The sequence below is a fragment of the Puma concolor genome, chromosome D4 (genome assembly GCF_028749965.1).
Source record: "Puma concolor isolate L17-30 chromosome D4, mPumCon1.1.hap2, whole genome shotgun sequence".
Classification (NCBI taxonomy): domain Eukaryota; kingdom Metazoa; phylum Chordata; class Mammalia; order Carnivora; family Felidae; genus Puma; species Puma concolor.
Genome location: NC_141679.1, coordinates 25,100,611 through 25,115,568, shown reverse-complemented (window position 1 = coordinate 25,115,568; position 14,958 = coordinate 25,100,611). Strand labels below are relative to the sequence as shown.

Genomic DNA, 14,958 nt, shown 5'->3' with positions numbered 1-14,958 from the left:
CTTTGTTTTGATGATAGCCATACTAGAACATATATCTCATTGTTTTAATTTGCATTTCCCTAATGACTAGTGAGTTTTGAGCATCTTTTCATGTACTCATCAGCCAGCCTTACATCTTCTTTGGTGAAATGTCCATTCATATGTTTTGTTCATTTTTAAAGTGTATTGTCGTACTGTTTTGTGAGATTCCTTTACACATTCTGGATATAAGTCCTTTATCAAATATATGATTTGCAAATATTCTTTCCCAGGATGTGATTTACCTTTTTATTTTCTTAATGGTCTTTTGAAACACAGAAGTTTTTAATTCTGATGAAGTCTAGTTTATCATTTTTTTCTTTTATGGATTGTGCTTTTGGTGTTTCATTTAATGCTCTTGCCTAACCCAAGTCCACAGTGATTTACTGTAGAAACCTTATAGTTTCAGTTATTCCTTTAAAGCCTATGATCCATTTTTTGATTGTGGAAAATACATATAAAATTTACCATCTTGGGGCGCCTGGGTGGCGCAGTCGGTTAAGCGTCCGACTTCAGCCAGGTCACGATCTCGCGGTCCGTGAGTTCGAGCCCCGCGTCGGGCTCTGGGCTGATGGCTCAGAGCCTGGAGCCTGTTTCCGATTCTGTGTCTCCCTCTCTCTCTGCCCCTCCCCCGTTCATGCTCTGTCTCTCTCTGTCCCAAAAATAAATAAAAAACGTTGAAAAAAAAATTAAAAAAAAAAAAATAAAAAAAATAAAATTTACCATCTTAACCAATTTTAAGTGTATAGTTCAGTGATACTGAGTACATTCAAATTGTGCAGCCATCGTCACTATCCATCCCCATAAATAACTCTTTTCATCTTATAAAACTGAAGATCTGTACTTACTAATAACTCCCCATTCTCCCGCCCCACAGCAACCACTATTCTACTTTCTGTCTCTATGACTTTGACTACTCTAAGTACCTCATATAAGTATAATCATTTGGTATTTGTCTTTTTGTGACTTATTTTACTTAGTTTAATATCCTCAAGTTTCACCCATGTTATACATTGTTGCAGAATTTTCCTTTTTAAGGCTGTGTAGTATTCCATTGTATGTATTTACCACATTTTGCTTATCTATTTGTCTGTCAGTGGTCACTTGGATTGCTTCCATGTTTTAGCTAATGTGAGTGCTGCTGCTGTGAACATGAGTGTGCAGATACCTCTGAGACCCTGCTTTCAATTCTTTTGGGAATACACCCAGAAGTGGAGTTGCTAGATCATATGGTAATTCTGCTTTTAATTTCTCAAGGAGCAGTCATCTTGTTTTAAACAGTGGTTGTACAGTTTTACATTCCCACCAGCAACTTGCAAGGGTTCTGATTTCTCCACATTCTTTCCAGCACTTGCTTTCTAGACACACCATTCTAATGGGTATGAGGTGGTAATTCACTGTAGTTTTGATTTGCATTTCCCTAATCATTAGTGATGTTGAAAATTTTTTCATGTGCTTATTGGCATTCGTAGATCTTCTTTGGAGTAATGTCTATTCAAGTCCTTTGCCCATTTTTAAATTGGGTTGTTTGTTGTTTTTTTGTTATTATTGAATTTTAGATGTTCTCTGTATATTCTGGATATGAATCCTTTAGTAGATACATGATTTGCAAATATTTTTCTTTTTCTATGGGTTGACTTGGTCATGGTGTATATAATTCTTTCAATTAGTTGTTGAATTCTGTTTGCTAATATTTTGTAGGGACATTTATTTTTTATTTTTTTTAATTTACATCCCTTTATAAGAGACATTGGTGTATAGTTTTCTTGAAGTGTTTTTGTGTGTTGGTATCAAGGTTATGCTGCTTTATGAAGCATTTTCTCCATTTTTGGGAAAAATTTGAAAAGGTTTGATAGAATTCACCAGTCAAACCATCAGGGCCAAGGCTTTTCTTTGTTGGGAGAATTTTGATTACTAATTACATCTCTTTAGTAGTTATAAGTCTATTCAGATTTTCTATTATTCGTGATTTCTTTTTGGTAGGCTTTTGTTTCTAGGAATTTGTTCATTTCATCTAGGTTATCCAGTTTATTTGGCATATAGTTGTTCATAGTCTTCTTTTATAATCCTTATTTCTGTAGAACTAATAGTAACGTCCTGTTTACATCTCTGATTTTAGCAATTTGAGTCTTAGTCCATCTAGCTAAAAAGATTTGTCAATTTTGTTGATCTTTTTAAAGAACCAACTTTTGGTTTCATTGATTTTCTCTTATTTTTCTATTCTCTATTTTGTTTACCTCTAATCTTATTTCCTTCATTTTGCTAGCATTGGGTTTAGTTTTTTATTTTTTCTAGTTCCTTAAGTTGTAAAGTTGAGTTGTTGGTTTGAGATCTTGTTTTTTAAGGCAAGCATTTATAGCTATAAGTTTCCCCTTTAGCACTGCTTTTGATGCATCTTGTAAGGTTTGGTATGGTGTGTTTTGGTTTTCATTTGTCTCTAAGTATTTTTCTAATTTCCTTTGTGATTTCTTTCTTGATCCATTAATTATTTAAAACTGTGTTGTTTAATTTCTGCAATTTTGTGAATTTTCCACTTTTCTCTGTTTTTGATTTCTACGTCCATCCCGTTGTTGTCTGAAAAGATACTTTATATAATTTGTCTTTTAAAAGCTATTGAGACTACATTTGTGGCCTCATATGTGGGCTGTCCTAGGAAATGTCCCATGTGCACTTGAAACAAATGTGTATACTGTTACTGTTGAGTAGAGTGTTCTGTATTTGTTAGGTCTAGTTGGTTTATTGTGTTAAGTTCTTTATTTCCCTACTTAGCTTCTAATTATTCTCTTCATAATTGAGAGTGGGTTATTGAAGTCTCCATCTATTACTATAGAACTGCCTATTTCTCCCTTCAATTCTCTCAGTTTTTACTTCATATATTTTTATGGGTGTGTCATGGGGTATGTAAATTTTTATAATTTTTATATTTTCTTGCTGTATTAGACCTTTTATTAATATATAATGTCGTCTTTGTCTCTTGTAAACTTTTTTGATTTTAAAGTCTGTTTTGTCTGATATTCATTATAGTCACTCCTGCTTTCTTTTGGTTACTATATTCACAGTATATCTTTTTCCATCTCTTCACTTTCAGTCTATTTGTGTCTTTAGATCCCAAGTGAGTCTCTTGTAGAGACCATATAGTTAGATGTGTGTTTTTATCCATTCTGCCTGTCTCTGTCTTTTCATTAGGGAGTTTACTCCATTTACATTTAAAGTAATTATGGATGATGAGGGATTTCTATCAGTGCGCTGTTTATTTTTTATATGCCCTATAGCTTTGTTGTCCGTCATTTCCTGAATTACTGTCTTTTGTGTGTAGTTGATTTTTTGTAGTGAAATGTTTAAATTCCTTTCTTGTTTCCTTTTGTGTATATTCTGTAGCTATTTTCTTTGTGATTACCATGGGGATTACATTTAACATCCTGAAGCTATAACACTCTAATTTGAATTTATAACAGCTTAACTTCATTAGCATACAAAAACTCTGCTTTTTACACTGCCATCCCTAGCCCTTTGGTTGTTGATGTTACACAATTACATCTTAGTACATTGCATGCCCCAAAACATAAACTAATGATTATTTTATGGGGTGCCTGGGTGGCTCAGGCGGTTGAGCATCTGACTTAGGCTCAGGTCATGATCTCGTGGTTCATGAGTTCGAGCCCCACATTGGGCTCTGTGCTTATGTGCTGACAACTCAGAGCCTGGAGCCTGCTTTGGATTCTGTGTCTCCCATTCTCTCTGCCCACCCTGCCCCCGCCCACTTGTATGCTGTCTCTCTCTGTCTCTCAAAAAGGAATAAATGTTAAAAAAATTTTTTTAATGCATTAGTTTCCTAAATTATATAGAAAACAAGATTGGGAGTTACAAACCAAAGTTATAGTAATACTAGCTTTTACACTAATTGTTTTTTCTTAAAAAAAATTTTTTTTAATGTTTATTTGTTTTTGAGAGACAGAGCACGAGTTAGGGAGGGGCAGAGAGAGAGGGGGAGACACAGTCTGAAGCAGGCTCCAGTCTCCGAGCTGTTAGAACAGAGCCTGATGCAGGGCTTGTGCTCACAAACCCAGAGATAGTGGCCCAGGCCAAAGTCAGATGCTCAAACAACTGAGCCACCCAGGCACCCCTAATTATTTTTTCTTTAAATATATTAATCTTTTAAATCTTTAGAAAAAAAAAAACCTAGTTAAATACATTGTTATAGTAACACCGGCTTTTATCATACCAATATATTTACCTTTATTTAGGTTTATGTTTCTCTGGATGGCTCTGAGTCACTGTCTTTTCTTTCTACCTTGTCAGGACTCCCTTGAGCATTTCTTCCAGGGCAGGTCTGGTGTTTACAGACAACCTCAGTTTTTGTTTATTTGGGAATGTCTCGATTTCTCCTTTATTTCTGAATGACAGTTTTATTTCTCCTTTATTTCTGAATGACAGATAATTGGTTATGGGGCACCTGGGTGGCTCAGTCATTTGGGTATCTGACTCTTGTTTTTGGTTCAGTTCATGATCCCAGGGTCATGCGGTCAAGCCCTGCGTTGGGCTCCATGCTGAGCGTGGGGCCTGCCTAAGACTCTCTCCCCCTCTACCCCTCTTCTCTGCTTGTACTCTCTCACTTTAAAAAAAAAAAAAAGGTTGAAAGTTTTTTTTCTTTTAGCATTTGAATATATTGGCCCATGTTTTCTGGACTCCAACGTTTCTGAAGACAAATCTGCTGATGATCTCAGTGAAGCTCCCTTGTATGTGGTAATTTACTTCTTACTGCTTTTAGTATTTTTTTCTTTGTGTTTTGAAAGTTTGTTTATAGTGGGTCTTGGTGTGGCTCTCTTTGAGTTCATCTTACTTGAAATTCTTTGAACTTCTTAGATGTTTATACTCATGTCTTTCATCAAATATGGCAAATTTTCTTATTGTTTCTTCAAATATTTTCTGTTTCTTTGTCTTTTCTCCTTCTGAGACCCCCACAATGTGTATATTGTCCTGCTTGGTGGTATCCTATAGGTCCCTTAGAGTGTTTACTTTCTTCAATTATTCTTTCTAGTCTTCTGCCTATGTAATTTCCATTGTCCTATCTTTAAGTTCACTGATTCTTTCTTCTGTTAGTTCAGTTCTGCCTTTAATTTGTCATTTCAGTTGTACTTTTCAGCTCCAGAGGTTTTTTTTTTGGTATCTTTTCAGATTTTCTGTCTCTACTGATATTTCCATTTTGTTCACACATTGTTTTCTTGATTTTTTCCACAACTTCCTTCAGTTCTTTGAGCATCTTTTTACGATAGTTATTATAAAGTCTTTGTCACATAGGGGCGCCTGGGTGGCTTAGTCAGTTAAGTGGCCGACTTTGGCTCAGGTCATGATCTCACAGTCCGTGAGTTCGAGCCCTGCGTTGGGCTCTGTGCTGATAGCTCAGAGCCTGGAGCCTGCTTCGGATTCTGTGTCTCCCTTTCTCTCTGCCCCTCCCCCAGTCGTGCTCTGTCTCTCTGCCTTTCAAAAAAAAATGAATAAATATTAAAAAAAAGAATTTTAAAGTTTTTGTCACATATAACTGTCATATGTCTTTTTCAGGGACAGTTTCTGTTGATTTATTTTTTGCCTCTCAATAGGCTGTACTTTTGTATTTCTTTGAATACATTGTGATTCTTTTTGTTAAGTGCTAGACATTTGAAACTAATAATGTGGTAACTCTGGAAATCAAATTCTCCTTCCTTGGATAGTGGTGGGTTTTATTAAAAAAAAAAAAAACACCTTTTTTTTAAAATTGTTGTAGGCTATCTCTGTTCAAAGGATCAACATGAGGTGTAAACTTAATTTCTTAGGTCTTTTCTGGGCCTTTTACCTTGCACGTGCACAGTCACTTTTTAATTTTCCCCTTCTAGACATTTGCTTTTGAGTGTCCTAGTTTTTAATGTCTGGCTCCCAAAAGTGAAAAAGCAAAATATGAAGGGAGGGAAAAAGGGCACCAACCCTTTGAATCCCGTGGAAGTCACTTCAGCTGGAGGGGGAGGAGCTTGCAACAGTGTGAGGAGGTACAACTACAATGACTGCCTGCCTCTTTGTTTCTTTGTCTGCACTTCTGTGATCAGAGCCACAATCAGTGACTAGAGCAGATTCCCATTATTTGGAGGACAGGGTCCTTTTTTGCCCACCCTAGTTCCCATAAATTGTGCAAATTGCTCCACAAACATTTCACACAGCTGCCTGCCACACAACTGAGGACAGGGGATGAGTAGCTGCTACTGTACTAAGAGCTAAAATTAACCAAAATTCGTCTCAGTTTACCATCTAAGTCTTTCCCTGGAAGTTGCAAGCCTTCAACAGATTCCAGAATTCTAAAATAGTTACATCAGATAGATTCTATCAGTGCAGTTGTCTAGATGAGGTGCTTCTTTCTCCACCATCTTCCCAGGATCCTCTCCATGATCTGTTTTGAGTTAATTTTTGTATTCAGTGTGCAAAAAGAAGCCAAATTCACCTTTGGCGTGTGTGTGCCCAGTTGTCCCTGCACCACTTGTTGAGAATACTCTTGTTTCCTTAAAGGAATACCTTGACTCCTTTTTAAAAAACTGACCATAAATGTGAAAGCTAGGATCTAGAGTCTCAGTTATGTTCCAGTGATCTATAAGGCTATACTTATACAAATACCATACTGTCTTTCTCACTGTATGCTTGGCACATAATAGATGTTCAGTATTTGAGTTAAATTGAAATTGAATTGGCTCAACTTATTAAAGAGTCTGTGTTCTTACATTTGCCACATGTTTGCCTTTTTTCTGTTGGGATGTGTGTGTGGTAAGGGGAGTTGTGGGTAATTCCTTTTTGCTTCTTTTCTCCCTAGTTTCCTATCAAACTATATTTTGAAAAATTCTATCCTTATTCTTCAAAGACACTTTCTGCTTCACTGAATAATACTCCAGGACAGAGTACCTTTGGGACAGGCATGCTGTAGTAACCCTCTACAGCTAATGGTAGTAGCCTTCAAAAAACAACGATGTTGACTAGAACTGTACTCTTTAGAGAAGTGACATCCAGAGGCCTATTAGTTGCCATCATGTTATTCCTTCCATCAAAGCTTAGCTGTTTTAAGCATTGTTGTATTTATTGCTTTAAAGTAAAATCTTACCAGAATATACCAGACATATTTTATTAAGCAGTAGACTTAGAGTTATATCTGTACCATGTAACAATAGAATGACTCATGGGCAAGTTATTCAACTTTCCTGAGGCCATGATTACTTTGTGACAAAATAAGTCTTGCTCTATTAATCTCTTATGGTAATGAGAATCAAAGTGATGCTTGTGTGTTTTGCAAAATGCAAAGTGATACACAAACTTTTTAATGCCATTTGTTTATTTCTTAAGCAGCAATACACATCTTTATTTCTGTAAAATGCTATCTTTTTTTAAATGTTTATGTTAAAAGAGAGCCCCCGCACAGGGCCACACATGCATGCACGAGGCGGAGGAGCAGAGAGAGAATCCCAAGCAGAGCCTGACTACAAGGGACTTGATCTCAAGACCCGTGAGATCACAATCTGAGCTGGAAGCAAGGGTCAGATGCTTAACCAACTCAGCCACCCAGGCACCCCTCTTTCAGATGCTTTCTATGATAATATGAAAGGAAAGGAATTTGAACTGTTGGATCATTTGCTTACAAAAACAACTGAAATGGGTAAAGTTTGAGTGTTACAGCTCAAGAATGTGGGACATTTGTGAAACCAAGGAGAATAAGAGGAACATTTCTTTAGTCTCTGTCTTTATGACAAGAAGTTGTAGAGGAAATGCTGCTTTTATTGGAGAACATGTAAAATTTCTAATTTAATGTAATTGAATAGATTGTGATAAAATCTTGTTTCTTTATCACTGGTATGTAGAATTTATGTAAAAGTTATTTCTTAAATATAAAAGATTGAGCAATACAGAGCTACAGTAATCAGGGTTGTGTGGTATGGCATAAGGGTAAACATATAGGTTAACATAATAGAAGTGAATCCAGAAGGAAACTCTTTATGAAACCAATTTATGTTCAATTGGTTTTGTATAAGCATGCCAAGACAATTCAGTGGAGGAAGGAATGATCTTCACAATAAATGATGCTGGATATCCACATGTAAAAGAATGAGTTTGGACCCTTTGTTCACATCATACACATAAAAAAAATAACTCAAAATGGATTACAGACATAAATGTAAGAGCTAAAACAGTAAAGTTCTTGGAAGAGATTATATGAGTAAATCTTCATAACTGAGTTAGGTCATGGTTTCTTGGATAAATTGGACATTGTCAAAATTCAGAACTTTTGTAATACAAAGGTCACTATCAAGAATGTGAAAAGACAACCCATCGAATGGGAGAAGATATTTCCAAATCATATATTGGATAAGAGGCTTGTATCCAGAATATGTAGAAAAAACTCTTACTACTCAAAAATAAAAGGCAATCCATTTAAAAAGTAGGCAACACATCTCAGTAGACGTGTTTCCAAAAAGATACACCAATGTCCAATAAGCACATGAAAGAGATGCTCAGCCCCATTAGCCATCAGGGAAATGCAACTCAAAGCCACAGTGAGATACCGCTCACACTCACTATAATGGCAAGTGTTGGTGAGAATGTGGAGAAATTAGAACCCTCATGAGGTCTACTGATGGGATTATAAAATGGTATGGCTGCTTTGGAAAACTATCTGGCAATTCCTCAAGAAGTTAGACATAGAGTTACCACATGTCCCAGCTACTCATAAGTATAAACCCAAGAGAATTGAAAACATAGCCACACAAAAACTTGTTCTTAAATGTTTATAGTAGCATTATTCATAACAGCCCAAAAGTGGAAACCACCTAAATTGTCCATCAGCCAGTGGATGGAGAAATAAAGTGTAGTGTATCCATCGGTAGGATATTATTTGGTAATCAGGAGTGAAGTATTGATACATGTCATAATATAGGTGAACTTTGAAAGCATTGTACTAAGTGAAAGAAGCCAGTCACAAAAGGGCACATGTTGAATGGTTTCATTTATATCAAATGTCCAGAGTAGGCAGATCTGTACAAACAAAAAGTAGATTAATGTCATGTAGCGGACAACTAAGGGTGAAGGTATTAGGAGGAAATGGGGAATGACTGCTAATAAGTTCAGGATTTGTTTTGGGGATGATGAAACTTATTGTAGTTGTGGTTGCACACCTGTGAATATATTAAAAACCATTGAATTGTGCATATTAAATGGGTGAATTGTATGGTATATGGACAATTTTTTTTTTTTTTTTTAATCAAGCAGTACCCAACTCAAAAAACTATGAAGAGAAGGACATCTAAGAATGTGCCTCTACTATTTATCTTCTGGAGACAGAAAAGAATCAGATGGTTGTTTAACTCTTAGTTACCATTTTTCTTTCATTCTCTAGTCTTGTAGTGGCTGACTAGGTTTATTAAATGCATCCACTTTTGTGTTGAATGATAGTAAATCCTAATTCATTTTTGACAGGAATTGAGTTCTCAGACTTTATCACATGATGGAGGATTCTTCAATAGACTGGAAGATGATGTTCATAAAATTCTTATTAGAGAAAAAAGAAGAGAACAGCTTACAGAATATAATGGAACAGATAATTGCGCAGCTCATGAACACAACCAGGCATGTAAAATAGAAAATTCTCTTAAAATCACAGTGAAATTAAGATGCAGTTTTCCTTTAAAAAAAAAAAAAAAAACTTAAGCAGTGGAATCCAATTATGATATGATGCTACACTTTTAGGGTATTATCTTAGTCATTATCACACATAGATTCTTATGTTATCAAGTGTGAGGTCCTCCATTCATTGAATATTGCTGAATGTGTGCTATGTGCTAGGTACTGTTAGGCACCAGTACAGGGAGTGGGAATACTGAGATGGGTGAGACTGTCCTTCACTTAGATACTCAGAGCAGTGGGGATAGGAGTAGGCAGACCTATACAGTATCATTCAGCATGATGAAGGCTTTGAGAGAGAGAAGCACGATAAACATGAGGCTTTGAATAGAGAAGGTACTAGCTCCCTCCCTGGGGGAATTGTGAAAGGTGTCTGATGAATTGACATTTGGGATGGATGTTGAATGATGAATAAACTGTAAGAGAAATAGAGGGAGCCTGCGGGAAGTGCAAGAGCAGAGGCCCAGAGCTGCATAAGCCATAGACCGAATATTCAGAAAATAGAAGATTCTGCACTGAGATATGTACAGGGTATGTGAAGGTGGGGTAACAGGGCTGGGGAAATAGATTGGGTTTAGATTATGAAGGTCTTTTTTTGGAACTAAGAAGTTGGAACTTTAACATGTAGACCAGGGGTTGCAAACTATTGCCCGCAGGCTAAGAATGCTATTCACATTTAAAAACACTCAAAAACCAAAAAAGAAAGTAAAGATCTTATCATGTAGAGACATACAAGTTGCCTTTATTTTTCTCACCAGAACTGCTAGTCTTCTGTTTTACTGGTTCTTAAACTTGAATATGTTCTTTAACTTAAATTGACCTCTGATCCATCAGTAACTGTTCCTAGCCTGGAACTTGTAGTAATTTCAGTATTGTGCCCACAAACACCTTCCTCCTTGATTTTCTCTTCTTCCCTTTCAGATGCACAGCATTGCCTTTAACAATATTACCTACTTCCTCTATTTTGATTTAATTCCTGGGCTTCCAGGTATTGCTGGACAACCTGTTTTTTTTTTTAAAACAGTGTAATGTTCTCCTCTGAAAATAAGTGCTATGTAACTTTTGCCATATCTTCATTTCTACTTAACAGGCCTTTGGTTCATCTCTCTCTCTCTTTAATTGAAGTATAATTAGAACACAATGTTATATTAGTTTCAGGTGTGCAATATAATGATATAACAAGTCTGTACATTTTGACTTTGAAAGATTCCTACAGTGGCTGTTCCAAATTCTAACTTTTTAAAAAAATTTACTCACTTATTTTGAGAGAGAGCACGCAAGCAGGGGAAGGACAGAGAGAGAATCCAAGCAGGCTCCGAGCCATCAGCACAAAGCCGGAAATGGGGCTCAGTCTCATAAACTGTGAAATCATGACCTGACCTGAAATCAAGAGTTGGGTGCTTAACCCATTGAGGCACTCAAGCACCCTAGCTGTTCCAAATTCTAAAAGCCTGTTTCCTATCCTTTTACTCTTCTGTTGACATTATCTATTTGTTTCATTAAGACAGTCATTTAACAAATTAAACACCTACTGTGTTGTGTTATAGAGAGACGTAAAAGAAGTCAGACCTTTAAGAACTTTTTATTCTAATGTAGCAGTAAGATGGTTTATAAATAACACTAACATAATTCCACATGATATCTATTTTCTTTTTTTCTTAAATTTTAATGTTTATTTTTGAGAGAGAGCGTGAACGGGGCAGGGGCAGAGAGAGAGGGAGACAGAACCTGAAGCAGACTCCAGGCTATGAGCTGTCCGCACAGAGCCTGATATGGGGCTCGAACTCACGGATGATGAGAACATGACCTGAGCTGAAGTCAGGCGCTTAACTGATGGAGCCACCCAGGCAGGCACCCCTCTATTTTCACCTTAGTAGCAGGAAATCCTTGTCTGCCCAGAAGCACTTGTGAATTTCTTCCTTTCTAGTGTTGAATTTTAATATATTCCTGTCTTGCCTTGACTGTCAAATCTTACGTATAGTCTGAGAAACTATGTTAACATTTATCATTAGCATATGTGTTTCTTTTTTCATTGACCTTGATTTTCCCCTTTGTGGTCCGTATCTTATTTTTTAAAAGTCATTTCAGATCATTTTTGTATAGAAAAAATTATATTAAGTGTATTTCAACAAATAGGTGTCTCAGAACCCTTTGTTGAACAAATTTGGGCATATATAAGTTCACTTAAATGATTAAGTAACATTAATGGTCTAGTAAAACTAAAGTGACAGTGCAGTAGAGTAGATCAACAGTCTTTGAAATCAAACAGACCTAATAACACAAACTATAGCTTCTGTAGCTTACCAGCTGTGTTACATTGAGATGAAATTACCTGCCTTTCATGTACTGTTATTAGGAGTTATGATTAATTAACAGTTATGACTTAAAATGTTTATCAGACCATGTTGTACACTGTACTTATTTAATATATAATTATTTTTGTACAAGGTAGAAAATGGTATGTCCAAAAAAGGATATATGCTGGTAAAGTGCCATACTAATTCGCAAGAATGGAGATCAGAGATGGCTTTCTTAGGAGAAAATGGCTTTTGTATTGGAATGTAAAAGTAGAATTTGATTATGCACAGGTGAGGGAGAAGAAACTAGAAGGCAATGAGTAAAAATATGGAGGCAATGAAGTTAAACCAGTTCAATTAAAACAGAAGGACCATTGAGTATGGTATAAGCTTGGTAAGGTGGGTTAGAAAGTATTGTGGAGGATTTAAAGGTCTGATTTCTGGTTTAGTCAATAGACAGTAAAGAATTTTTGAAAGTTTTGAGCAGAGAACAAAATATGTGATAATAATTTCACTACAGTGCCTAGGAAAAACTGAGTGAATTTGAAGAAGAGTGTTAGGAATTAAGACAGTACTCAGTATTATTAAGGGTATAGAACAACAGTAACATACTGCTAGTGGTATAGTATAAATTGGTATAACCATTTTGGAAAACAATTTAGTATTAACTTTTTATTTATTTATGTTAAAGATGCAACAATATTTGTTTCAGCTTTATTGAGTTTTAATTGACATATAAAATTGTAAGATATTTAAGATGCACATCATGATGATTTGCTGTACCTAAACATTGTGGGAAGTTTCCTCCCATCTTGTTAATTAACACATTTATCACCTCACATTTCCTTTTTTTTTCTTAGACTATTTAAGTTCTAGCCTCTTAAAAGGTCAATTATGCAGTATAGTGTTATCAACCATAATCACCATTTTGTACATTAGATCCTCCAATTTTAATTCATTTCATAGCTAAAAGTTTGGGCTGTTTCACCAGTCTCTCTCTAATTCCACTAACATTGAAGATGATGGGCAGACCACATTTTCTAGAAATTCCATCCTAAGATTAAACCCTGGGGACATGTTCAAGATGAATGTTCAAAAGTCAGTTGTTTGTAATAACCAAATGGATAGGAGAAATCAGTGGGCTACTGTTACACATAGCAACATGGATGAATATCAAAAACACAGTGTTTAATGAGTAAAGCAAGTCACCAAATAGTTTGATGCCATTTATATATATTTCAAAAAATAGTAAATTTAATATATTGTTTGGAGATACAGATATATGCAGTAAAAGAGGTAACAAAGGAAGAGAAAGACAATACAAAATTCATAATAGTGGATATTCTCAGGAGGGAAGGGAATGCCAAAGTAATGTTCAACTTCTTAATCTGCCTTCAGGTTATTTTCTTTTTACCTTAATGTGTGTCATTATAGACTACTTCTGCATATGCAAAATTTTTCAAAATTAAAAAAATTAAGATTTTCTCATAGTATATCATTGAGTGTAACAGGGAAAAGAAAAAGATTGAGACCATTTAAAAAATACTTTTCTCAGGGCGCCTGGGTGGCTCAGTCTGTTAAGCGGCCGACTTCGGCTCAGGTCATGATCTCGCGGTCCATGAGTTCGAGCCCCACGTCGGGCTCTGTGCTGACAGCTCAGAGCCTGGAGCCTGTTTCAGATTCTGTGTCTCCCTCTTTCTGACCCTCCCCCGTTCATGCTCTGTCTCAAAAATAAATAAACGTTAAAAAAAATTTTTTTGTTTTAAATAAAAAATACTTTTCTCTCTTTACCTCCTTCCTCTCTCCATTGTGCTCCTTTCTCAGAAAAAGAAAACTTTCTTTTTGCCAAGGTGAAAATCCTCTTTTATTATACATTAATATGCCAGGAGTTTTCAAAGGTAGAAAATAAGTCAATCCTAATAAACCTCTGTTTTTTAAAAATTTTTAATGTTTTATTTGAGAGAGAGACAGAGACTGAGCGTGAGCAGAGGAGGGGCAGAGAGAGAGAGGGAGACACAATCCGAAGTAGGCTTCAGGCTCTAAGCTGTCAGCATAGAGTCTGATGCGGGGCTCAAGTCCACAAACCACGAGATTGTGACCAGAGCCGAAGTCGGATGCTTAACCTACTGAGCCACCCAGACGCCCCATCTTTTTAATTTATTTTATTGTATTTTTTTTAAGTAGGCTCCACGCCTACGTGGGGCTTGAACTCATGATCCTCAGATTAAGAGTCATGTGCTCTACTGACTGAGCCAGCCAGATGTCCCTAACCATTTTTTTTTTTTTTAACGTTTATTTATTTTTTTTTGGGACAGAGAGAGACAGAGCATGAACGGGGGAGGGGCAGAGAGAGAGGGAGACACAGAATCGGAAACAGGCTCCAGGCTCTGAGCCATCAGCCCAGAGCCTGACGCGGGGCTCGAACTCACGGACTGCGAGATCGTGACCTGGCTGAAGTCGGACGCTTAACCGACTGCGCCACCCAGGTGCCCCCCTAACCATTTTTTTTTTTAAAGTTGATTTATTTATTTTGAAAGAGAGCATGAGCAGGTGAGAGAAAGGGAGAGAGAGAATTCCATGCAGGCTCCACACTGTCAGCGTAGAACCTGACATGGGGCTCGAACCCACAAACCTTGACATCATGACCTGAGTCAAAATTAGGGGTCAGGCACTTAACCAACTGAGCCATCCAGGCATCTCCTCCTAATTCAACCATCCTTAACACAACATGTCTCATTTTTGAATACTGCTTTTCTAGGAAAATACCACATGCATGAGTATTTAAAAATAATTATAACAATAGGGAATACAGTTTTGTAGCCCCTTTTGTAAACCATGCATTATATTGTCAAATCAAGATAGTATAATTCACTTGGTCATTCATTGCCCTATTATTGAATATTTAGATGGTGGAGAATTGGTCACTTGATATTCATTGAACATCTTCTTATGTTTAATTTTT

At 36.4% G+C, this 14,958-nt stretch overlaps 1 protein-coding gene across 3 annotated transcripts in view; it reads left to right on the top strand.

Annotated features, from left to right (window-relative positions):
* GKAP1 (G kinase anchoring protein 1) overlaps positions 1-14,958 on the top strand; it is an 83,802-nt gene that overhangs the window by 51,747 nt on the left and 17,097 nt on the right. The window contains exon 8 of one of the 3 annotated variants that reach the window (XM_086685106.1): positions 9,496-9,649. The exons of 1 other annotated variant lie outside the window; for it this stretch is intronic. In XM_086685106.1, coding sequence (XP_086541232.1) covers positions 9,496-9,649 — 154 coding nt within the window. The remainder of the gene's footprint in view (positions 1-9,495; positions 9,650-14,958) is intronic. One more of the 3 variants, XM_086685105.1, reaches the window with a different exon arrangement.